The 25237-nt window shown below is 43.2% G+C and overlaps 1 protein-coding gene across 1 annotated transcript in view; it reads right to left on the bottom strand.

Moving 5' to 3' along the window:
- The window catches only part of XRCC5 (X-ray repair cross complementing 5), a 511073-nt gene that overhangs the window by 325538 nt on the left and 160298 nt on the right, over positions 1-25237 (bottom strand). Inside the window, exon 12 of the mRNA XM_078679276.1 lies at positions 5086-5176. Coding sequence (XP_078535402.1) covers positions 5086-5176 — 91 coding nt within the window. The remainder of the gene's footprint in view (positions 1-5085; positions 5177-25237) is intronic.

A 25237-nucleotide genomic window follows, 5' to 3' on the forward strand; every position in this document is an offset into this window, starting at 1 on the left:
CCGGCCCTACTGCTAAGGTCAGAGCGGGTGGCTCCTTCTCTTCTTCTTTTTGCTTGCAACAGGGGACGAGACAAGGATGCCCATTATCACCATCTCTGTTCTTACTAGCAATAGAACCTTTTTTGTGGCATATTAGACATAATGAAGCCATTGCTGGTATTCCATTTGGTGACTGCACTGTAAATTTGACTGCATATGCCGACGATGTGCTGATCCTAACGGAAAAAGCCGATGAGGCTATCCCGGCCTTAATGGACACAATTGAGGGGTTCTTTAGAGTTTCAGGGTATAAACTGAATAAGGACAAAACAGAAGTTAAGTTGCTGAACAACATCGGGGGTAAAAAGATTCTGGGCTCATCTGGCCTCACTTGGCAACCAAAAGCTTTAAAATATTTGGGCTTAGATTTTGAGAAGGACTTGATCACGACCCTGAAATTGAATGAAGACCTAACGTTAAAAAAGATATCCACGCTGCTAGATAGCTGGTCACCTAAATTTTTGTCCTGGTGGGGTAGGGTTGAGACCCTTAAAATGATGTGCACGCCTCTAGTTAACTACCTAGCTTGCATGCTCCCCATGACTTTCTCGGATGAATTCATCAAGAAGGTAGACAGGTTGTTTGGAGAGTTCCTGTGGCGAGGGAAAAAAGCCAGGATATCACTGAAAAAGCTGCAACTAGCAAAAGAAAAGGGCGGCCTGGACCTGCCCTCGTTCAGGAACTACCAAACAGCCTTCCTCTGTAAGCAAGGGGCCCTTTGGCTGGTCGATGCTACATCCTATACTCCAGTGTGGCTAACTATCGAAAAGTCGTTAATGGCACAGGCACCCCTCTCTGCTCTCCTCACCATGGACTTGTCCCATGTACCTCACTCTAAATACATTCTACTAAATACCAGAAGAGCACTCCTCCGACTTGACCAGTCCCATAAAACTGCTTCGGTGATCAAGAGATCTACCCTACTCTCTTTATGGCATAACCCTATGCTCCGGATAGAGGGAAAGACCCTTTATTGGGAAGTGTGGGCTGCAAAGGGTATACATATAGTGAATGACCTTTATGAAAATGGCAGGCCCCTACCCTTCTCGACACTACAAGAGAAATTTAATTTACCACCTATAGAATTCTACCAATTCCTGAAACTGAAAGCCGCTATCTCCAAATGTCCCCTCACTACAGACTTGCCTTGGCTGGTGACCCGTCTCCGGATACTATACCATGCTGACCATTTTGTATCCAGAATATATAAACTGCTCCTTCCCCTGCCTAAGAAGCCACACAGGTTGACCGAAAGTAAGTGGGAATCAGAGCCTAACTCCACAGGTATAACGATAGATTGGGAGGTGATACACAATGCCGCATTAACAAACAAGGTTTCCCCGATTCTATGTCAAACGAAGTATATGTTGTTGAACAGAGTGTTCTGGACTCCCCAGAAATTGTTTAAATGTAAACTGAGGGATACGCCCGACTGTTGGAACTGCCAAAAGGCACCTAGTGACTTGGCACACATGCTTTTTAATTGTCCCCTATTAAAATCATTTTGGAGTAAAATATTCACATATATTCAACAAGTATTTGGTATCACGCCTGCACAGGAATTTATATATGTCATTTTGAGTCCTCTAGAAACACAATTGCCGGACATTCATGACAGACAATTGCTTGATATCATGTTGACATTGGCGTGCAAGGTCATACTTTATAAATGGAAGAACTTTGCTGAAGTCAACTTTAAAATGTGGCTGGAATGGCTTTCCTTCTTGAGGGGGGCGGACAATCCTGCGCTACAGTCAGCCAAGTGGAAGCCTTCGAACAATAAACTCTGGTTATCCCTGGATGCGTCATCCTCCCATTTTGAACCCCCATGATGCACGTCTCAATGGCCAGCTTACTTACGTAGACTCTATATAGAATTTGGGTGTTTGCTGTGTTTGCATACTGTATATTTCCTGCTACGTGTACAATGAACCAGGTCTCGGTAAACTGACTGCTGTTGCTCTATGGATACACCTGTCCTCTCTCTTCTCTCTCTCTTCTTCTCGTGTTTCCTTTCTTTCTCTCTCCCCCTTTTCTTCTCTTTTCTCTCTCTGACTTGACTTTGATTATTGTAAGTGTCATTATGCCAACATTTATCCATTTGTACCTTGGAAGATTTATTGTATTGTCTTTATTTTCATCTCTATTCCTCATAAAAAAGATTTGAATAAAAAAAAAAAAAAAAAGGTCACTGCATATCTGCTTTATTTATTTATAAAGTTTTATATAGCGCAAACTTGATCCCGAAGGATATCAGAGCGCTTTACAATTTGAGGCAAAGGTAACAAATCAGAAAATTAGTCTAACACAGGGAATCTAATTGGCATTGATATGTTCACTCCTCTCAAAATCGGAATTGGCTCACTCGTAGTACCGAATTAATCCCAAAAGCTTTATACTTCATAGTGGTTTGGTGCAAACCTTTGCTGTACGTAGATCTAGTGGGTATGTATTTTGGCAGACACAAGAATCACCATCCACTAGTATGGGTGTGACAGCAAATATGGATATATGAAATGCTTTTAATTTTAAACATCTTCACTTCAATCTTGTCTCTAGAAACTCTAGCAGGGAACGCCTAACATTCTGATGTTGACGCCCAGAAAATAGAATTCCCCCTTCATCGCATTCAAATGTAAATTAAACATATTTGATCTAACACTTCCTGTTGATCTTAGGTTAGAAAATTACTCCCTAACTTGTCAATTTTCATCAGCAGTCACTTAAGAGAATACAACTCCTATTTCCCAAACAACTGAGAAAATCAGCTCAGGTCTTAATCATAGTCTGCTTATGCATGGGCAATGCCATTATGAGTGACACCCCTCAATCCTCTAATAACCCTCTTCTGACTGTTTTTCACACCACTACCGTATTTCATCCAAAACAAAATGTGCTTCCTCCTCCTAATCCAGAGAGACTTACACTGGTAAACCTTTGCTGCTTGGGTAATTTTAAAATCTGGTTCCTCAGGTACTAATAAAAGGCAAAGATGGGAAACAAGAGGGAAGCAAAGCAAGTATAGCTCATTTTATTCAATGTATAGGCCCTTTTATTCATCAATGAATAACAAAACGAGACAAAAGGGGAGAGCAGCGTACCCTGCATCAGGGCGGATCACTGTCGGCATCTAAAATACCTCTCTGGACTTAGCTCAGGTGCAAGACTGGTATACACAGGAGTGGACAGTTTTATCACAGGATGACCACTGTGTATGGGCCTTTCTGTGGAACAATGAAGACAAAGGGAATAGAGAGCAGGTGTATTGCCACTTGCAGCTCTTCCATCTCATCACTGGGCCACTATGAGTAAGATGGAGTGCAATAATATATAAGCACATATGGTTTATTATGTTCCCCTCACTCCTACTGTTTCTTTTCAGGAGATATGAATGATCACCGGAGTACTGTCTCTGGAAAACACACACTTTATAATAGTGATTTTCATAATAATTGTTAATTTGTTAGTGTTTCCTGGGTCAAAATTTAGCTTTGGGAGGCGAGGTCTTCTGAATTTACAATTGTAATCAGGGGTCAGGCAGCCTTGTCATTAATGATTAATAAAGAGTTATGCTATATTATCACCCAGGAGGGGATCTTGGCATTCTAATCACTTATAATATCAAATTGATACCGTCACCCATTGATGTCACTAGCCAGTTATGGAAACAAGAGGCATTTAATTCACCCTAAAAAGATGTGCGTCTCACGTAGAATCTGGTCTAGTAATCCCATAGCTTTCTTTAGGATCATTAGCGATAGTTAGACCTGGCACATTAACAGTAAGCTGACTGATCCCAAGAAGCTTGCTGTGGAGGCGGACCCCTGGGTCAGCACCAGGAGCCAAAAAGGTAGCGTGGGAGACTCTGCCAAGGGTAGGCAGGGTCCCTGGCAGAAGAATGGGGGGGGACGACGACAAGTGTAAAACAGAAGGAGCTCCAGAACAGGCCCCAAAGTAAGGGTTCCCAGCCTACTACTGAGAAGGAGCCATGGGTCCCAACAGGTAAGCCTGCTCAGAGGGGTTCCAAGGCTTGTTATTGTTGTGGTCAGGTGTGCCACTTCCAAGGGGATCCTAGGTGTGCCAAGAAGGTTACCACCGCACCCACTGGTGCACCGCCCCGGCAGATGGCTAGCGTAGCCTTAGGGGAGGAGTTGGGTGTCCAGTATGGGTGAGGTCCCGCAGAGAAGTCCCTGGTCTCTTTAGGAGACAGTGAGATGGTCCAAAGAGCTCATCTGCCTGATAACCCTAAAACGTACAGGCAGTGGGTGACCATCAATATTGTGCAACTTCATTGATTATTACCACTTGTTAAGTGACGCATTTCCAGTTTCTTATATCTGGAGCAATTTTACTTATCCGGTACTCTGGGTGAATACTATAGGGTGTGCTCATTGGTGCTCTATATTCTCGTATTTTCACAATAGTTAGGCTTCAAAAGAGACATGACAAAATTGTTTAGAGAAAAATCAACAACTGAATCAGTTAAATCAATTCAGGTATTTCCTACTATATTCTGATATTTTTCCTCAAATTAATTGATTTCAGTATGAACAGGGCAACACTATAACATTTCAGGGGGTCACCTAATGTCACCAGGAATTTCATTGCTACATTGTGTGACCTAATATTATGGGTGACAAACAATGGTTTGAGATAAAAGCATCTAAGATTCTGATAAAAGTTGCAGAACAACATGAAGTGCAATGTACTCGGTTTACTTTTATTATCGCATGGACAAAGTACCTCATCAGGCGGATTGATCCTCATTTTAGGGAATGCTACAAGGTGATGAACGATGCTTTCCCAAGCGTCATTGTTTTAAGTTAGAAATAAGATCACTTCTAACATCAAATCAATACTGTCACCCATTTATATCACTAGACAGTTATGGAGATAGGCACTGTTCATGGTAAGGTGGGGCTGAGCAGATCAATGGAGCTATTGTGCCCATCTAGAGCTAGCTTCACAATAACTAATATTCCCCATACCAATCACAAATCAGAGCGATAGACATCACACAATACAGCATAAAAAACACCAACTCACTTGTGGGAATAGCTTTCTTGTTGCTTTCCAGTGAAGCAAACATGTATTGTCTGATATCTTCCATGTATGGGAGCTGCACATACACCAAGCACTAAAAAGAGGGGAGGACACAGAATAAGAATATAATAATTGTGAGGACGAAGACAACAAAACAGGAGTCACATTTGTAAACTTTAGCATTATGTTGAGCTTCAACATGGGACTGAAAATTTAAAGGAGGAGAGAAGACAACTGAGGTGGATTGAGCAAAGGTGGAAACAATATCCCTCTGTCTTGACCACTGCTCCCTAAGACTAAAATACAAAGTTAAATCTGAAAAGCTAAAGCCACCAACACGGTCGTGCAAGAAACAGACCAATGAAACTATAGTTATAGGGTTCCCATCGATTACATAGGACTGTGAATCTGAACAAGAAAAGCTTCAGAATATGGGAACTGAGTTCGCAAATACCATCAGAGAATGTTGGCCTGGTTCCTACCTAGCTCACAGTGCCCCATCTGAAATCCTAACTATACCAGGGTACCAAATGATGTCAGCAACCTCGAACCTTACTCCCTAAGGAAAACGTGGAAAGAGATCTACCCTTTTGTTGTTTACATTTGAAAAGCCCAAGGTACTCATAAGAAAGATATGAATTGGCTTTTCAAACATATATTGAAACAATCGTTTTCTTGAATAGAAAGAGTGTGCTACGACTATTAGGCTGTAGAAACGAAGCATTGTAACCAGCATTACAAGAATAGTGAACAAGATAAACAGTTCAACTATTAGAACATTTCCATGTGATTATAGGATTATACTCCTACCTAACCTAATACTAACAAGAGCATAGTGGGCGTACCCTCTGTCAAATCCCTTGGGAAAGCCTAACCCTCCCCTCTGCCCGAGTATGATGTATCAGGAAGCTGCTCTGTGCAGAACAGGCTATTGTCATTTTCAGGATAGAGGTCAGAGTCAGCAGGATTGCTCTTCAGTCAGTGTGTTGCGGTCCAGGACAATCCCAGCAGAACTGCTCCTCTGGAGAATGTAACGCAGAGCCTGTTTATATAATAAAAACACTATTCCAATTGCACTGTGTCAAAGGAGTTGAGCTGATGTGATGGTTAATCTGGAGCCAAAAACCTGTGTCCAACCGTACAATCAAATACAAGGGCATCACGTTCTATGTGCCTAGCTTTGTACAGTGTACGAATAACATGATAATGCTTGCTAAAAAATTAACTACACATATAATAATTTCTCAGTATATTGTGTAAGCACAAAGCATGTAAAAAGTCACCATTAGAAAATGATGTCAAGCTAAAATGGAGAATGAGAGCGGCCCTTTTGTGCCCCACAACCCTATACAATATTATCAAGTGACAGATGAAATCCACGTTCATTCCTACAAAAGAGATTTGTTCAACGAAAAGATCAAGGAGAGAGAACTTTAAATAGCAAACAACCACAGCGAATTCATCAAGTATTCGGCTAATCTGAAGAATTGGTGCAGTTTGAAACAAGTTCATATTAGTAAATGAGAGGGTGAGTGTAATGATTATTGGAAACGATGAATCAACCACACCCACTTCACAAAAGTGAGGATATAGCTCAGTACTGGACTCAGCTGATTAATACTTCAATGCCACAAGGAGCCACTCCGGGCTGTTTAAGAGTGTGGCAGGTCACTCCCCTTGTGAAAAACACTGATGGTGACCCTAATCACCTTAACGTCCACCCAGTAACTTATCTTCCAGTCCTTGCCAAAAGTATTAAAAACTACATCACAACTCATCTACAATGGAGATTCCTGCCTACTCACACTAATAGACCAATCAGCATTTGTTTGACACAGTCAATCACAAAATCCTACTAAACCCTCTCTAGGGATAAATGGATTAGATCGCAAGTGGCTTATCTCCTATTCAGCCAACTGATCACAACACCGTAGTGCTAGAGGCACTCCTGTGGTCTGACACCCTGTGATAACATCTTAACTGGGTTCCTTAATAGTAATGGCTCCCTGGATCCCTCACAGAATGGCTTCCGCCCTGGACACAGCACGGAGACAGCACTCTTGGCTATGACCGAACATTTGCGGACCACTCTGGACACAGGGCACACTGCAGCACTGATATTGCTCGATCTCAGTGCCGCATTTGACACGGTTGCCCATAAGATTCTGTTACGCCGTTTAGAAGATGCGGGTGTTGTTGGCTTAGCCTTGGAATGGTTTAAATCTTTCCTGTAAGGGAGAACATTCCAAGTGACTGCCCCCCTTGTTTCTCTAGCGTGTCCAGTGCATCGGGCAGGGGGTGCCTCGGGGTTCTGCTTGGAGTCCTGTACTTTTTAACCTGTGCGTTCAACCGCTTGCAACGGTGGCTAGGGACTAAGGCCTTACTATGGTCTCCTATGCTGACGACACGCAGTTGGTGGTGGCCTTCTCCGATGACTATGCAGGACGCTGCCAAGATTAGAATTGGTCTGGCGGCAGTTGCGGAGTGGATGACCTCCAACTGCCTCCTGCTTAACGGCAATAAAACCGAGGTGTTGTTGGTGGGGACAGATAGGAGCCTGTGGAGTGAGCAATGGTGGCCTACCTCTCTTGGTAGTGCGCCTGTCCCCAAGACAGTGGTAAAAAACTCATGGGTTTGGATGGACTCCACCCTCAGCTTCCAGGATCACACCAGGAAGGTAGCAGGTTCTAGTTTCGGCCTTCTTCGTGGACTTAGACCCCTGCTGGGGTTCTTTGATCCACCTATTCGTCAGCTGATCGTCCATCATACTATCTAGACTTCACTCCTTGGAGCTAATCAGGCTCAGGTGGTGCGCTTCCAGCGAGTCCAAAATGCAGCCGCCAGAGCCCTGCTAGGGCTCCCGCGTAGATGCTCAACAGCTGGTGCTATCCGACAATTACATTGGTTGCCCATGGCTAAGCGAATCAAATTTAAGGCTCTCTGCCTATCCTTTAAAATTCTTAAGTTTGCGTCTCCCGGGCTTTTGGCCAACTTGTTGGCACCCTACGTTCCTGGACGCCAGCTACGCTCTCTGGGGCAACACTTGGCTGTGATCCCTTCAGTGAACAGTCTCCGTGCTGGGGGCGGTCCTTTCGTTATTTGGCCGCCAAGTTATGGAATGCTCTGCCCTTTCAGATTCGTAGTCTGGATAGACTGCTGTTCTTCCGTAAAGCCATTAAGACCTACCTCTTTCCTGCGGCCTAATACTGTTTTTCTATGTCCACTTCTTCATTTGCCGTTTCGCCCAGTTTCTTAGCCTCCATGCCCTGCTACTGCTAGCCCCGGGACGCCTCTTTGCTGAGGCAGCTGCACGCTTTATAAACTCAGTTAACATAACATAACATGACCTTTGACTACCATTATTTTAATCCTAGCCTGCATGTACGACGTCCTGCATTTGCCTTGCTTCTCTTAAAGGTTTATTTCTTTTTAATCTTGCTGTCTTTCAGTGGGAGCTGTCAAGAACAGAACGTGTGGGATGTGCATTTGAAAGCATGAGAGAGAGGGAGGTGTGGAATGTACTTTTTGATCTCGAAGTGCAGTGTTGTGAGCAGTGGTGCACAAACATGCACTGTGTTGTACATTGAGAAATGAAGCATGTGATGCTATAAGCGGTGGTGCACAAATGTGCACTGTGTTGTGCATTGATAAGTATTATGAAGTTCTTACTATTGGCTCTGACATGGCCTCATGTCATCCTGAATTCTGACTCTGTCTGGCTTGAGCTTTATCTGCGTGCACAGCCACGCTTGCAAGTTGTTTGGGTTAATCACGTTCAAGGATTATTTTTGTGAGAGATTGTTTACTGTACCCAGGAAGGCTTTCGTGAGCTTCGGCAAGATAAAGGCTGGAACATGCAAGATTATAGAGGGAACGTGGGAACTCCTTCCTGCCATGCAATGCTTGCTTGGAAGCTGTCCAGTCTTGGTAAGATTCCATTGGCATGGGGGAAGGTTTCTCGAACCTTCCATTGCGTGTCTTGAGACTATAAAGCTGGTGTTTGTTGACAGTTGGGTTGGGTGCTCACTTACAGAGTAGACGTACTGCTGTAAGACAAACCGAACTTGAGTCCCCGTCGAGAATACAAGCCAGCTGTGTACGCCCCCCCCCAGCGAGAATTGTCAAGGATGTCGGGTGAACAATCGGGTGAGGTGATTTGTTTCTGACTAGTGCCATTGTGATGCGTGGTTCCAGTGGCTTTGATCATTGAGGTGTTTTCTTTGTGATGTGTGACTGAGTGAGGTGCACATCCAAAGTAATCATTTGACGTATCTAGTGTGTATATACCTTTCTGATCTCTTGCAGGACGTCCAGCACATTATATTTTCACGAGTGTTATATTATTTGCTGCTTATTTATTCATGGTATTACTCAAAAAACACAAGTGTGGAGGGTCGAGGGGATTGTTTAACGACCTGTCTACTCACTCCCCATATTTTTAGTACATAACAACCTTTGTAACTCAACAGTCTCTGGTTTCATCAACATCTATATCCAATTGCTTCACAGTCGCTTGTTCAGACACACACCACTTCCAGACTTGGTCTACTCTTTTGTTGTTATATTCATGGTATTATTCATGCATTTAACTGTTGAATTTACCGAGTGTATTATTATTACTTGTAATATATATATATATATGTAATATATATATATATATATATATATATATATATATATATATATACACACACACATATATATATAGATCCAATCCGGATTCTTACATTTTCTGAAAGCAGGCACCGACTCCGTGGATTTGAAGATCAAAGGAATTTAATCACAAAAAAACGACCATATATATATCTGTGTATTTGAATGTTGTGCATTTGGCATCTGGGAAAGCCTTTCTGTTGGAGAGCATTGTATAATATAAAACCCCAAGCCTAATTCTAAAAAGAGAGTCTAAAATAAAACGCTTTTCTAAAGGTGTTGCTGTGTTATGTCTCCTGTATCGTTGGGTTTGAGCCACCGTGTGGGAGATTCTGTATTAACTGAAAGGCGAAGCAAGACAAACACGTCTAGACAAACGGGTGTCTTGCAAAACCAACCATAGTTACTCAAAAAATCACCCCAAGGTTTCACTCTTTCCCCGATTTTCTTCAAACTATACATTGAACCAATGACCTTAATTGTAAAACCGACAAAGATAACATCTCTATGCGGGTAAAACTCGGCTACACCTTAAACTTGCATCTCAACAAGATATCCAACATCTCAGCCAAATCCTCACAGAAATTCTAGCGTGGCTATCTTCCAAGCACCTTAAACGACCCTCTTAAAATGGGATTCCTCCTCATCAGCCGCTCCCCCAAGACTTCCGCCCCAGTCCATGATTGGATACATTCTTTAAATGCACTAGACTGCGATCCCAAAATGACTGACTCCAAATCCTTAGGCTCACCGTTGACAAGAATCTAAATCTTCAAGCAAACACACAACAAAAAGCTTCCAATTCCAACTCCTACTTCTAAAAAACATAAAACCTTTTATTCCAGACTCTTCGTTAAACATGCTCTACAGGTTGTAGTCATCTCCAGACTCAATTACAGAAATACTCTCCTTTCTAGCATTCACAAAACTCACCTGCCCCTATGAAGGCAGTACTGAACTAAGAAAACAGGACACTAAGATCACATTTCCTTTGTGCTAATCTTATTCAACTAGCTCCCCATCGAAACCAGAACCTTCTTTAAATTTGCATGTATTATTCATAAAGGCTTGCACTGTCGCAACCAAGAATATCTCGCTCAAAAACTCACACCATCTGGCAGTTGCTGCTCCAGACGATGCACAACTTTTCTTCTTGAACAACCGAAATTAAAGATAAAAGAAATCTCTCTAATTCTCGGGAAGCACACCCAAAATCTCCTTCCAGTAAAACAAGTTTGGATTTGCTAAGAATGACACAGAAGCTGAAAAATCAACTTTTCTTAAACGACTGCAAAATATGTGTGTATATGGCAAGAGGATATGTAATTTTACTGCACCAATTAACAGTAGAAATGTTTAAAAAAAGTAAAGGAAGCTGGTCTTTCATTTCTAGTTCTGTTTATTTCAAGAAACTACATATGTTCATTGAAAAAACATTCATAATGCTGTCTGCTTAATCACACAGCACAAACCAGCCATCTGAAAATGTTGTTTTTCCATATGGCGCTCCAAAGCATTTGCCAACAATGCAGTTGAGAAACTGAAATGCCAGCTTTTTTGCAGTAAATAAGAATAATCACATATTTTTTTTTTTTTTTTTTGCAGAGTTTTATATAGCGCGAACTAGACCCAAACTGAATCAGGTATCAGAGCGCTTTACATAGCACCAGTTACGTTACATGAGGACACGCATTCATTTTAGGCACGGGGAGATTAAGTGATTTGCCCAGAATCACAGGAGGTTTTTGGCGTCGTTACCGAGACTCGAACCCAGATCCCCAGGTCCGAGGTCGAGCGAATGAACAGAGGCAATTTCACTACTTTCGCCACTGTTTACATGCAGGTGATTGAAAAGGTTACTCGCTTGTGATTTAGATTCTGCAACACTGACATTCTCATTACATTAAATAAAACAATAGAAGATTTAACTGCAGATTACAGGAACACGTATTAAAGCAAGCACTGGCAAGACCTGTAGGTCTCACCTTTGGGACCTGTTGGCTTTGCCAATGCCCTTGAGCATGACCGAAAAGAAGAAATGTGCTTAAGACACAGCAGCCGCTTCATTTTGTAGGTGCAGACACGCCTATAAAATGAAGCAGGCATCATTTTTTTTTACAAATCTTTAATCGATCTGTAAATAAAAAAAATTAAAAATTAAAAATGAAAAGAAGCAGCACAAAAGTGTTTTTTTTTGTTTTTTTTTAAAATAAAACATTTTAAATAGGTAGCGGGGTGGCCTCCACCATAAAATAAGTAAACAAATAAAATATATATTTAAAAAATGTTCGCAAGGGGGAGTAGCACATGAGAGGCAGCTTGCAATATGAGCTCAGTAACCAAGACTCCACGAGCCCGGAAAGCAGTGTAAAGCCGCACACGGGCCGCATATAAACATAACAGCTTGACCTACAAAGCAACATAAAAAGCAAAACCACCGAGATTTCTGATTGCACGTGTTTTTTTTTTTAGCAATAAGCGTTAAAGTGAACACCCTCTTTTGACAAAGGTTCTAATTTATGACTCAAAGCATTGCCATTCAGTTGCCGCTGGCACAATTTAGGGGACATACTTACCACTGAAAGGCCACTTGGGTTAGGTTCACGGGCAGTAGAACTGTTATGCTTCCAATTAATTTCCTTTGTCTCTGAAAAAAGTCATAACATTTGCTGCATGCTCGATTCCAAGATATTAATGTCATGAGCAACAAAGGTAAGACACTTCTATTGTAGGAGGTATTGCATTACAAGTAATGAAATAGGAGGAGGATTGGCTGACAAATACATATCCACTCTCAGTGACAGTGGCTACAATCATATGGCAGGACAAGAGGGTTCAAATTATGCATTCTTCTTCTAGCATTTATTAAACCGCAATCATAAGTGAACAAAAGTGGGAAACATCCTGAATAACGACTCCAGAACAACGAGTTCCGGGGCCGGGCAAGCTGTACAACGACTTGCCCGAAAATGACTTAGCCCGTGTTGAAATAAAGTTTCAACTGCTTTAGTAGCAGTGCCCAGGAGTGGTAGCACGTCAGGCCCTAGTAGAAAGGAAACAAATGTCATCAGCTATAGTAGTAAGGTGCAGAAAGTGGACGACAGTATTTTGTACATAATGTTGTATAGATGGATCCAAATTGGTCTCTCTTGGGAGTGGAGTTCCCACTCGAAGACTTGTTGATGTGTTCTGCTGAGCTGGTCTGTAAAGTCTTTGTCCAATGTGTCAAGTCCTCTGCTAGGAGGTGCTTTCAATGGTGAGTCACCCAAGGCCAAGTGTTTTGCGCCAGTGCTGAAACTTGTGGTGAATGTGGACTGCTGCCCTGTTTATTTAGGTACTATATTAAGTAATGTATGGCAGTCATTTTTATCAGTTTTCACTAGAACTACTTTGCCCTGAATATTCTAATAGAAGGCTTTGAGAGCTAGGGGCCAGATGTACTAAACACTGGTCACTGGTGTGGAGTGGTGTGGCTCACTGGTTAGAGGCGGCAGGCCTGAGAGCAGAAGTCAGCCCGGGACCAGGGTTCAATTCCTGACGCGGCAGGGTCGTGGACCTTGGTCAGCGGACTCGATAGCTTCGGTGCTTACTCTAATCAGGGGTTCCACTCGGCAACTCTGGGCATTAGCTTGCCTCATCTCCACAACGGCCCCACCAATTCCGGGGATGCCTGGCTCCACCTTGGGGACTCCCAGCAAGGGACCATCCCACAGGGAAAGCCAGGACGGGTTCCCCAGAGTTATACAGCGCCGGGACGCCCCGTTGCTGGGGCAGCTGTGCGCTTTACAAGTATACTACATTTACATTTACATTTACATTTAGTCACAATTTGCAACCAGTATGGTAATTTGTGAATCAACCTGTATGCCAATAGGTCAGTTCACAATATGCAGGATCATAGAGGATCACAATTCAACTTACCTCACGAATACTAATAAGGTAGGTCATAAATTACAACCCATTATGATTTTCTACCCACACAGGAATAATTTACAGATTTAGAGTGTTTGCAAATGCTAAACCTCTTTGTACATCTGGCCCTAGGTGAATAGCACAAATTACTAGGTAGTGTACTAGAACCCCTGTTGCTGGGGTGACCACAGGTGGGAGGGCCTGTTATGATGTGTATATTCACAACTCAGCCTAAAAGGGATGAGCCTGTAGTAATGGTCAGGTGTGGAACAGGGGGTACGAGGGCCTGCCCTGCACTAGATTATTGCTATTCCACCACTCCAGAGAGTGATGGGTAATGGTTCTTACCAACACTAGATGACCCTGTGTCAGTGACCACTGTGGCACTCCTGCAACTGGGGCATGTGCAGTCTGGCATGGGTACTATGGAGATGCAGGGACCCATCATTGCTAGGAAGTGCATCCCTGTTCTGACTGGGAAGTTATGATGTGGCTGAAAATGAGGTGTGGCTGCAGAAAGGCTCGCATTCTTTGATGGTTCGGGTACGCTTTACTGGGAATGGCACTGAGAATCCATCCTAGAAAGGGATACATCTGTAGAGATTGGTGATGAGACTTGGTGGTGTTTATTGTAAAGCCTAAGCTGTAAAGCAGGGAGACGTCAGCTTGTGTGTGTGGTAAGTACGGCTGCCTGCCGGAAGTCCTCATAAGACAATTGTGGAAGTCTCCACTTCTAAGATAAGCAGTAACAAGCACTAGACATTTTGTAAACTCCCTTGAGGGTATGATAACCCTGAAAGGCAACACTATGAATTGCTCACTTACCAGGAAGCGAAGGTGGCATGGTTAAGCAGGGTAGATCGTGTGTGGGAAGAAGACATCCTACAGATCTTGTGCAGTTATGAAGTAGTTTGTTACAGAAGAGGGTGACATCCTGTGGTGTTGCCATATAAAAATGTTCTGAGAGAATGGTATAGTGAGTAAACCACTTAACCCTGGTGTTATAATGCACCAGCCCCATGGCCCCTATGAGAAGGAGCGCGTGCACCTCCTCTTATAGGAGGAAGAGGTGTGCTGTACTTAGGGTGTGTGCACAGAGTGGAAGGTTTGGTGGGACTGAAACAAGTTCTAGGCAATACCCGTGCTTGTACCTTGAACCCACCGGTCTGAGATTTCCTCCACTCTGGAAGAAATCCCTTTAGTTTCCCTCCGGACAGATGTGTGATCAAGGGCTGGGAGAGAGGGGGGGTGGTTTTGGGGCGGGGCAGACAGGTTGGTCAGTCAATGTTTAGATGTGAAGGCTCTCTTGGTGCGAGTGCCTCTACCCCTGCCCTTTTAATGTTATTTCCACGGAAGGAAGGACCCTCAAATATAACCTGTGCCCCTTTGTTGGTAGTACGAATGTTGAAGTCTTTGATGTGACCGGGCCGTGTGGGGGAAGTGGCCTTAGCTCCCTCTGTAAATGTTTGGGGAAACAGCCATTACAACACAGCTCTTACCAGGCATTGCCTTTACCACGCGGAACTTGTAGCGACACTACCGTTACCATGTATAGCCTTTACCACGCGTGATTTTTCGAGTATGTCTTTACCACGCATACCTTTATGACTAATTATGTTGTAAAGGTAGGAACGATAAGGGAATATGTGGTGTAAAGGTGGTAAGGGCAAATGAGAGTTAAAAGAAATCAGTGATGAAGTGGCCCGCTACAGGCACCGAAACCGGCGAAAGGATAGAGGTCAGTCTTTTGCTTTCACTTTACCCAAAAAAATAAAGCCTGCACATCAGATTTGACCAAGTGTAACTCGTACAGCGTCAACCCCTCTTTTCCTGCCATAGGTATGGGGGATTCCACACAAGGGCGTTTTAGGGCCCAGGGCCGGAATTCGGAATAGAAGTTGGTTTTAGTGCTGCGGCGGGTCCGGCTTTAGGACTCAGGACTGGGATTTTTTTCTATTTTAGCGGTGGGGGCCTGAGGTGGTAGTGTAAGGGGCTGGCTTTGGTGCATGAGGCTGGATTTTGTGCTCAGGGCTGGAGCCGGTGGAGTAGGGGGGAGTTGCAAAGGCTTGTGTGGTAAAGGCAGAATCATTGTAACATCCTGCATGGTAAAGGAAACGCATGGTAACGGTACCCGCGTTGTAACTACTGCATTATAAAGGCATGCTTGGTAGTGATATGTGTGGTTCCATCATACATCCATATTATTATTAAAGAAGCCCTTGGTGGATGTCTGCTAGAGGGCAATCATCAATATGGCTATCTTCGGGTCTTTCTTAATTTTTTCATGCACGGCGTCCACCTGGGGGCTGAAGAGATGTTGCTGTCAAAACGTACATTAATGAGGTGTTGCTGAACATAAGGCCTAATGTCCGAGCTTCATGACCAACAGTAATGGCAGAGTATTATGTAGGTGTTAACCCCTCTGGCTGCCACATCACCCCTACCCAGGGTCCATTGTATGGAGAATTAGAGATGGTTTTGCCTCCTGATACAATTCCCTCTACGTCGGAACAACTCAGAGAAGTGCTGTAACAGGCCCTCTATTTCCGCCCATGTTCTATCATACCCTGAGAGAAGACTTACGAAGCTGGCAATATGGGTGCCCGCCCCTACTGCCACCCTCTTACCGGCAGCATCTATCCTCTTACTCTCTTTGTCAGGCATGAGGCATAGTGTGGGCCCTGGGCAGTAACCAGTTTACAGGTGTGATGGACTTCCAGGGAGTCTGGGGGAGGGTTTCCCTTGTTGTAAGTGGGGTCAGAGGAAAAAGGTTTAAACCTTTTTTCCACTCTGGGAGTAACCACCTGAGTTTTAACAGGCGGTGTCTCGACAAGGAAGTCTTTTGTGGAGAGGGCGACGAAGATTTTCCCATAAGAGGGTGGATGGAAGTGCGTCTGTTTTTCATCTAGCTATTCTTCAACGTTTTTCAAGGATTAGCCTTAGAGCCGGCCATGGAAGGTGGTCTTGGAGCGGACGGCATCTTTAGCTGACGGCCTCTTCAGCACGGAACATGGCAGAGGGGCTGACGGGGCCTTCAGCTTCGAAGGGTGTTTCTGCTGTTCAGGGCTGGAGGTTCGAGGGGCTAAAGGACTGTTGGGGTTCTTGGCCAAGTTCCGTTTTGCCTCCGGTGTTTTTCCTCAATGCTCACCAGAGTTTGAAGGCTGTGCAGGACCGGTAGGTGGCAGGTCCTATGCAAAGGGCTGGAAGCTCGATCTTCTAGGCAGTGGTCCTCCACCTTGGTTTGTGATCTCTAGTGAAGTTTATGGTTTTGGGGGGGGGGGGGGTTGCAATACTTGCTGCTCTTGACATCAAATTTGTGCTAGGCCTGCTGTCGGAGGAGACGAGTGGAAAGCTTTCCTCTTCCTAGTCTTCTGCCTCAGAGGTACCATATTCGATAACCTCTGGTCCAGGTTGTTGCAGAGAGATGCCAGGAGAGTCGACATCCTCTTCCTCCTCGGCTTCGAGACGGCCTGCCACACCAAGATGTTTGGGGTGACTGCTGCTGCATCCTGATGTGCATCCTGCGTCAGCCCATGCCTTAAAGGGTCTTCTTGCACCAAAGGTAACAGAAAAGGTGCATTTGGTGAACTATTGCGTCGACCAGGATATTCAAGGAGGCACGGAGGGCATTTCCTGACGGATGTCGATTCCAGCACCATCTATGCCTCTTTATTCTAAGCAGATTATGAAGGAACATGTGGAACTCCAAAGTGATGTGGGAACCCCAATGGTTAGTGGTTAGGGACCTGGTTGTTTTCAATGGTCTCCAAAAAGAGAGAAACTGATTGCAAATTCCGAAGAATTATTTCTTCTTAATCAAATGAAAGTCTTTACGGCTTGGGCTCAAAGCAGCAAACATGGAACACGTCGAGTCCTGGAGTCCAGGTAGTATGAATCTCAACCCTTTGGTGGAGAAAAACAATCTAACAATGGAGCCAGAGCCCATGCACATTGCCACATAAGGTAGGAGTGAGACACGGGGCACATTGTGACTCAATGATTTTTCTACGAATAAAAACAACTTGCAACATCCAAGTCCAACACTAGATGGCAGGAGTATGCAGAGCATGTGTATCTACAGTCACAAATGTTAGAGTATTTAAGCTAAGTACATACCAGCATTAGGGTGCAGGGATTTTCACACCTACAAGGAGCAGAGAGATTGGGCTCAGAAATGCAGGAGCAACAAAACCTCCTCGAAGGCCAACATCAGATACCTAGAGACTGCCAGACAAACCTCATCAGCTTGCTGGGACACTAGCTCCCTTCATTCTGTAGAATATCTCCGGTGTTCCATTATGGTAAGCAGGTGAAAGGCAAGGCTATTTAAAAAAAACGTGTACAGGCTCCTACAAGTACTAAAATAATTTTGTTAGAGCCAAGGGAGGGGTTGGAGAAGAAATGCTGGGAAACTGTAAAATACTGGTATAAAGTTGCAATTATTTCTGCTACAAGCTTCACTAGCTACTATTGTTGAGGTAGTGTACACCTAAACATATATTATGCACTACAATTGGATTGTGATTTTAATAAAAGTAAATAATGTGTGTATATTCTTGAGATTATCTATTCATGGTGAAAGGAGCTTTGGAACCTATTAACAAGAGGTACTCTTGTTGGACTCACAGGAGTGGTTGCTCACAGATGCACCATTTTCATGTAATGCTCCAATGATTTATGGGTTACAGTCTACGGGGTACTCAATCTCTAGCTGGCATGTTGTCCATGTCTGTGCTGCCAGAGAGTCTTGAGATCATAAATCTTGTGCTGTATTCTGAATACCTTTCAGAAAACATAACAAACCAAGGGGACAAAAGGCATATGCTCACTGCAGCTATGAGCAATGAAGACTTGATTGAAAGCCACAAACAAGCATTTGCAATGCATAAGGTCTCGCATTAGGAAAGTTTAAGCTATTGGTATTGTAAATGACACATTTTTTATATATGTGTTGGTTTTGAAAATAGCAAAAATAATAGCTTTGTCATTTACAATGCCAATAGTTATAACTCGTGACACCTATAGCATTTGTAATGCAATATGTGTTGTATTCACGTGACTTAGATGTATTGATATTACAAATAACAATGGCTTTGAATTTTTTTAATAATTAATACTTAAATAAAAGTTATTGTAATTTATAATGGCAATAGCTTAAACTTTTGTAAATAACTTTTGTGAAGAATATGTTCAGTGTATTTTATTGTGACGAAAATCCAAGAACAGAAGTGAAATACTAACCTCTTTTTGTGACATTTGTAATAAAGCTTGAAACATTGAGAGATCATATTTGACCCAGTTGTTGTTGAATGGTTGCACAGATTGATGCTGTGGTGGCGCTGAGTGATGTTGTGGTGGCGACTAGTGATGCTGTGGCATTCAATGATCCTGTGGTAGCGCATAGTGTTGTTGTTGTGCCCCTTAGTGATGCTGTGGTGATGCGATAGATAGAGTGAGTGGGATAGATAGATAGAGTGAGGGCGATAGATAGATAGAGTGAGGGCGATAGATAGATAGAGGGAGGGCGATAGATAGGAGTGAGGGCGATAGATAGCTAGACAGATAGATAGAGTGATGGCAATCAGTATCTAAATAAATAGATAGAATGAGGGCGATAGATAGATAGATAGATAGATAGATAGATAGATAGATAGAGTGAGGGCGATAGGTAGATAGATAGAGTGAGGGCGATGGGTAGATAGAGTGAGGGCGATAGATAGATAGCGTGAGGGCGATAGATAGATAGCGTGAGGGCGATAGATAGCGTGATTGCGATAGATAGAGTGAGGCCGATAGATAGAGTGAGGCCGATAGATAGAGTGAGGCCGATAGATAGAGTGAGGCCGATAGATTAATAGATTGATAGATTGATAGATAGAGTGAGGGCGATAGATAAAGTGAGGGCGATAGATAGAGTGAGGGCGATAGATAGAGTGAGGGCGATAGATAGAGTGAGGGCGATAGATAGAGTGAGGTCGATAGATAGAGTGAGGTCGATAGATAGAGTGAGGGCGATAGATAGAGTGAAGGCGATTAGATAGATAGAGTGAGGCCGATAGATAGAGTGAGGGCGATAGATAGATAGAGTGAGGGCGATAGATAGATAGATAGTTGTGTGTGGTTGTGTGTGCGTGGTTGTGTGTGTGTGGTGTGTTATGCTTTGTTTTGCTATGTTTTGTTATGCTATGCTATGTTTTGTTGTGTTTGGTATGCTATGCTATGTTTTGTTATGCTATGTTTTGTTTTGTTATGCTATGCTATGTTTTGTTGTGTTTTGTTATGTTATGCTATGTTTTGTTGTATTTTGTTAAGCTATGCTATGCTTGGTTAGGCTATGCTATGCTTGGTTAGGCTAGGCTATGCTATGCTTGGTTAGGCTATGCTTGGTTAGGCTATGCTATGCTATGCTTGGTTAGGTTATGCTCTATGCTTGGTTAGGTTATGCTCTATGCTTGGTTAGGTTATGCTCTATGCTTGGTTAGGTTATGCTCTATGCTTGGTTAGGTTATGCTCTATGCTTGGTTAGGTTATGCTCTATGCTTGGTTAGGTTATGCTCTATGCTTGGTTAGGTTATGCTCTATGCTTGGTTAGGTTATGCTCTATGCTTGATTAGGTTATGCTCTATGCTTGGTTAGGTTATGCTCTATGCTTGATTAGGTTATGCTCTATGCTTGGTTAGGTTATGCGCTATGCTTGGTTAGGTTAGGTTATGCGCTATGCTTGGTTAGGTTAGGTTATGCGCTATGCTTGGTTAGGTTAGGTTATGCGCTATGCTTGGTTAGGTTAGGTTATGCGCTATGCTTGGTTAGGTTAGGTTATGCGCTATGCTTGGTTAGCTTAGGTATGCGCTATGTTATGCGCTATGTTATGCGCTATGTTATGCGCTATGCGTTATGCGCTATGCGCTATGTTATGCGCTATGTTATGCGCTATGTTTTGCGCTATGTTTTGCGCTATGTTATATGTTATGCGCTATGTTTTGCGCTATGTTATGCGCTATGTTATATGTTATGCGCTATGTTATGCGCTATGCGCTATGTTGCGCTATGTTATGCGCTATGTTATATGTTATGCGCTATGTTATGCGCTATGTTATGCGCTATGTTATGCGCTATGTTATGCGCTATGTTATGCGCTATGTGCTATGTGATGCGCTGTCATGCGCTATGCGCTATGTTATGCGCTATGCGCTATGCTATGCGCTATGTTGCGCTATGCTATGCGCTATGTTATGCGCTATGTTATGCGCTATGTTATGCGCTATGTTATGCGCTATGTTATGCTCTATGCGCTATGCTCTATGCGCTATGTTATGCGCTATGTTATGCGCTATGCGCTATGTTATGCGCTATGTTATGCGCTATGTTATGCGCTATGCTATGCGCTATGCTATGCGCTATGTTATGCGCTATGCGCTATGTTATGCACTATACGCTATGTTATGCGCTATGCGCTATGTGTTGCGCTATGTTATGCGCTATGCGCTATGTTATGCGCTATGTTATGCGCTATGCTATGCGCTATGCTATGCGCTATGCGCTATGTTATGCGCTATGTTATGTGCTATGCGCTATGCTATGCGCTATGCTATGCGCTATACGCTATGTGTTGCGCTATGTTATGCGCTATGCGCTATGTTATGCGCTATGTTATGCGCTATGCGCTATGTTATGCGCTATGTTATGCGCTATGTTATGCGCTATGTGCTATGTGATGCGCTGTCATGCGCTATGCGCTATGTTATGCGCTATGCTATGCGCTATGTTGCGCTATGTTATGCTGTGTTTCGCTATCCTACGCTTTGCTGTGTTTTGCTATCCTACGCTTTGCTGTGGTTTGCTATCCTAAGCTTTGCTGTGGTTTGCTATCCTATGCTTTGCTGTGTTTTGCTATCCTATGCTTTGCTGTGTTTTGCTATCCTATGCTTTGCTGTGTTTTGCTATCCTATGCTTTGCTGTGTTTTGCTATCCTATGCTTTGCTGTGTTATGCTTTGCTGTGTTTTGTTATGCTATGTTTTGTTGTTTTACTATGATATGCTATGTTTTGCTATGCTATTTTTTGTTTTGCTATCCTATGCTTTGTTTTGCTATGTTTTGTTATGTTCTGCTGTTTTGTTCTGCTGTTTTGTTGTGTTGCTATGCTATTCTATGTTTTCCTATGCTATGCTATTCTATGTTTTGCTATGCTATGTTATGTTTTAAGTTATGTTATGCTATGTTTTGCTATGCTATCCTATGCTTTGTTTTGCTATGTTTTGTTGTTTTCTGCTGTTTTGTTCTGCTGTTTTGTTGTGTTATGTTATGCTATGCTATGGTTTGTTTTGTTTTACTATGCTATGTTTTGTTTTGCTATTCTTTGTTATGTTTTGTTTTGTTATGCTATTCTATGTTATGCTATGGTTTGTTTTGTTATGCTATTCTATGTTTTGCTGTGTTATGCTATGTTTTGTTATGTTCTGCTGTTTTGTTATGCTATGTTTTGTTATGCTATGTTTGGTTATGCTATGATTTGTTATGCTATGTTTTGTTATGCTATGTTTTGTTATGCTATGTTTTGTTCTGCTATGGTTTGTTGTGTTATGCTATGTTTTGTTGTTTTACTATGATATGCTATGTTTTGCTATGCTATGTTTTGTTTTGCTATCCTATGCTTTGCTATGTTTTGTTATGTTATGCTATGTTTTGTTATGCTATGTTTTGTTATGCTATGTTTTGTTATGCTATGATTTGTTATGCTATGTTTTGTTATGCTATGTTTTGTTCTGCTATGGTTTGTTGTGTTATGTTATGCTATGTTTTGTTGTTTTACTATGATATGCTATGTTTTGCTATGCTATGTTTTGTTTTGCTATCCTATGCTTTGCTATGTTTTGTTATGTTCTGCTGTTTTGTTCTGCTGTTTTGTTGTGTTATGTTATGCTATGCTATGTTTTGTTTTACTATGCTATGTTTTGTTTTGCTATTCTTTGTTATGTTATGCTATGGTTTGTTTTACTATGCTATGTTTTGTTTTGCTATTCTTTGTTATGTTATGCTATGGTTTGTTTTGTTATGCTATTCTATGTTTTGCTGTGTTATGCTATGTTTTGTTATGCTATTCTATGTTTTGCTGTGTTATGCTATGTTTTGTTATGCTATGATTTGTTATGCTATGTTTTGTTATGCTATGTTTTGTTATGCTATGTTTTGTTCTGCTATGTTTTGTTCTATGTTTTGTTGTGTTATGCTATGTTTTGTTGTTTTACTATGATATGCTTTGTTTTGCTATGCTTTGTTTTGTTATGCTATGGTGTTTTGTTGTGTTTTGTTATGCTATGAATTGTTGTGTTTTGCTATGCTATGTTTTGTTGTGTTTTGCTATCCTATGCTTTGTTTTGTTATGCTGTGCTTTTGCTATCCTATGCTTTTGTTTGTTATGCTATGCTGTGTTTCGTTATGCTATGCTATGTTTTGTTATGCTATGCTGGTAAGGGTATGTGAGGGTGTGTGTGTGTGTGTGAGGGTGAGTGAGGGGGGGTGAGGGTGTGTGAGGGTGAGGGTGTGTGAGGGTGAGGGGGTGAGAGGGTGAGAGGGTGTGAGGGTGAGGGTGTGAGGGTGAGTGAGGGTGTGTGAGGGTGTGTGAGGGTGTGTGAGGGTGTGTGAGGGTGAGTGAGGGTGAGTGAGGGTGTGTGAGGGTATGTGAGGGTATGTGAGGGGTGTGAGGGTGAGGGTGTGTGAGGGTGAGAGTGTGTGAGGGTGAGAGTGTGTGAGGGTGAGAGTGTGTGAGGGTGAGGGGGTGTGAGGGTGAGGGGGTGTGAGGGTGTGAGGGTGAGGGGTGTGAGGGTGAGGGGGTGTGAGTGTGAGGGGGTGAGTGAGGGTGTGTGAAGGTGAGGGGGTGTGAGGGTGTGAGGGGGTGTGAGGGTGTGTGAGGGTGTGTGAGGGTCAGGGAGGGTGTGTGAGGGTGTGTGAGGGTATGTGAGGGTGTGTGAGAGTGAGGGGGTGTGAGGGTGAGGAGGTGTGTGAGGGGTCAGGGGGGGTGAGGGCGAGTGAGGGGGATGAGGGCGTGAGGGTTAGTGAGGGTGAGTGTCTCCAATGAATGTTGCTGCTTCGCCTTCTTTGAAAATGTTCAGTGCTGCAAATAGAGCATGCCGCCCTAATTATCACAGCATGAGGCCCCAAAGTGATAATTATCACAGCATGCAGAGAGCCGCCCCACACTGCTGGAGCACTCAACTGCACATTAATTATAGTTGAGTGCTCCAGCAGCCTGGGGCGCCTGTTGACATGCTGTGATAAGTGGGTCCCATGCTGTGATAATTGTTGCAGTGCCTGAGGAAGTGGAGACTCCTGCTGGGATAATTGGTGTTGTGGCCTCAGGAAGTAGAGTTTCATGCTGGGATAATTGGTCTGGCGGCGCCTGACGTCCAACAAACGTGCACAAGCTGCTCAACCTTGAAGCGCGTTCACAGACCTGGGTCGGCTTGTGCCCAGGTCTGTATCGGGCTCGTTCACAGCTGTTACTCCCTTGACAGGGATGAAGGCGGCTATAAGTCTCGTTGGCGGCAGGGCTTCGCCCTGCAACGCCAGCGAGACCTAAAAAGTGACAGTCCTGGACATGGCAATAGAATATAAAGAAGACCTTTTAACCAATCACTATATTTTTGGATGAAAGTATTAACCCGTAAATGCGCCCGTCGGCCAACGGCCATCGCGAGCACTACCTTGGTAGTGCTGCGCACGTCCGTTGGGTGACGCGGCCCCGCCCGCGCAATAGAACACCCGCACCGGGGTGGAATTGCCGCCGCAGTAAACGGGTTAAGATGCGATTCTTGCAATCCGATAAGCTCTACTGCATCCACAGTAGCAAGGACTACATCTTGTCAGATCTTCAAAAAGCGAACGTATGTATTATTCCAATATCACACTCGTATGATTTATCACACATTCAAAGTATGTCAGAACTTCTCTTTTCTGCCCCATGGCAAATTAAATGAGAAATATGCCTTGACACGTAGTATTCCACAAAAACAATCCACTTTAAAACAGTACTATTCTAATCTTTCCTGTGACTTTGCTATCCTGGGTACCCCGAAATAGTTGTGCTCATATGCTCATACTGCTCAGCTGGTACCAAACAAAGCAATTAAAGTTGTGTGATTTGTATTCTTTACAAGTGTGGCATATAAGGGAGTGTATACACATACAACACCTACAGCATTGCGGTCCATCAATGAGTAACTAGAATCAGCAACTTTATGGGTTGTTAACCCACAGCTACTAATACTACAAATCCATGCCTTACCTGCATCAGAGCCAGACCCAATTCACTATGCCTGATATCTGTCAATACAGGACTACAATCAAGCACGTCAAATGTCTTCAAAGGTGCAGAATCCTCAATAAATGACTACACCTGTTGGAACATGTTCTTGAGCTTCACACTTCACACAAACTTCACATTCTTCTTCAACAGTAATGGACAAGTCTTCTCTGCAAATTGCACAAGCAACTTGGCGTGAAACAAGTTATATATGAATGTATGTATGTTATGATTTGCGCATATGGTATTTCAATAGCACAACCCTAGACAAAAGGCAGTAAAGCGTGGCA

Source organism: Lissotriton helveticus, chromosome 3_1 (genome assembly GCF_964261635.1).
Source record: "Lissotriton helveticus chromosome 3_1, aLisHel1.1, whole genome shotgun sequence".
NCBI lineage: Eukaryota > Metazoa > Chordata > Amphibia > Caudata > Salamandridae > Lissotriton > Lissotriton helveticus.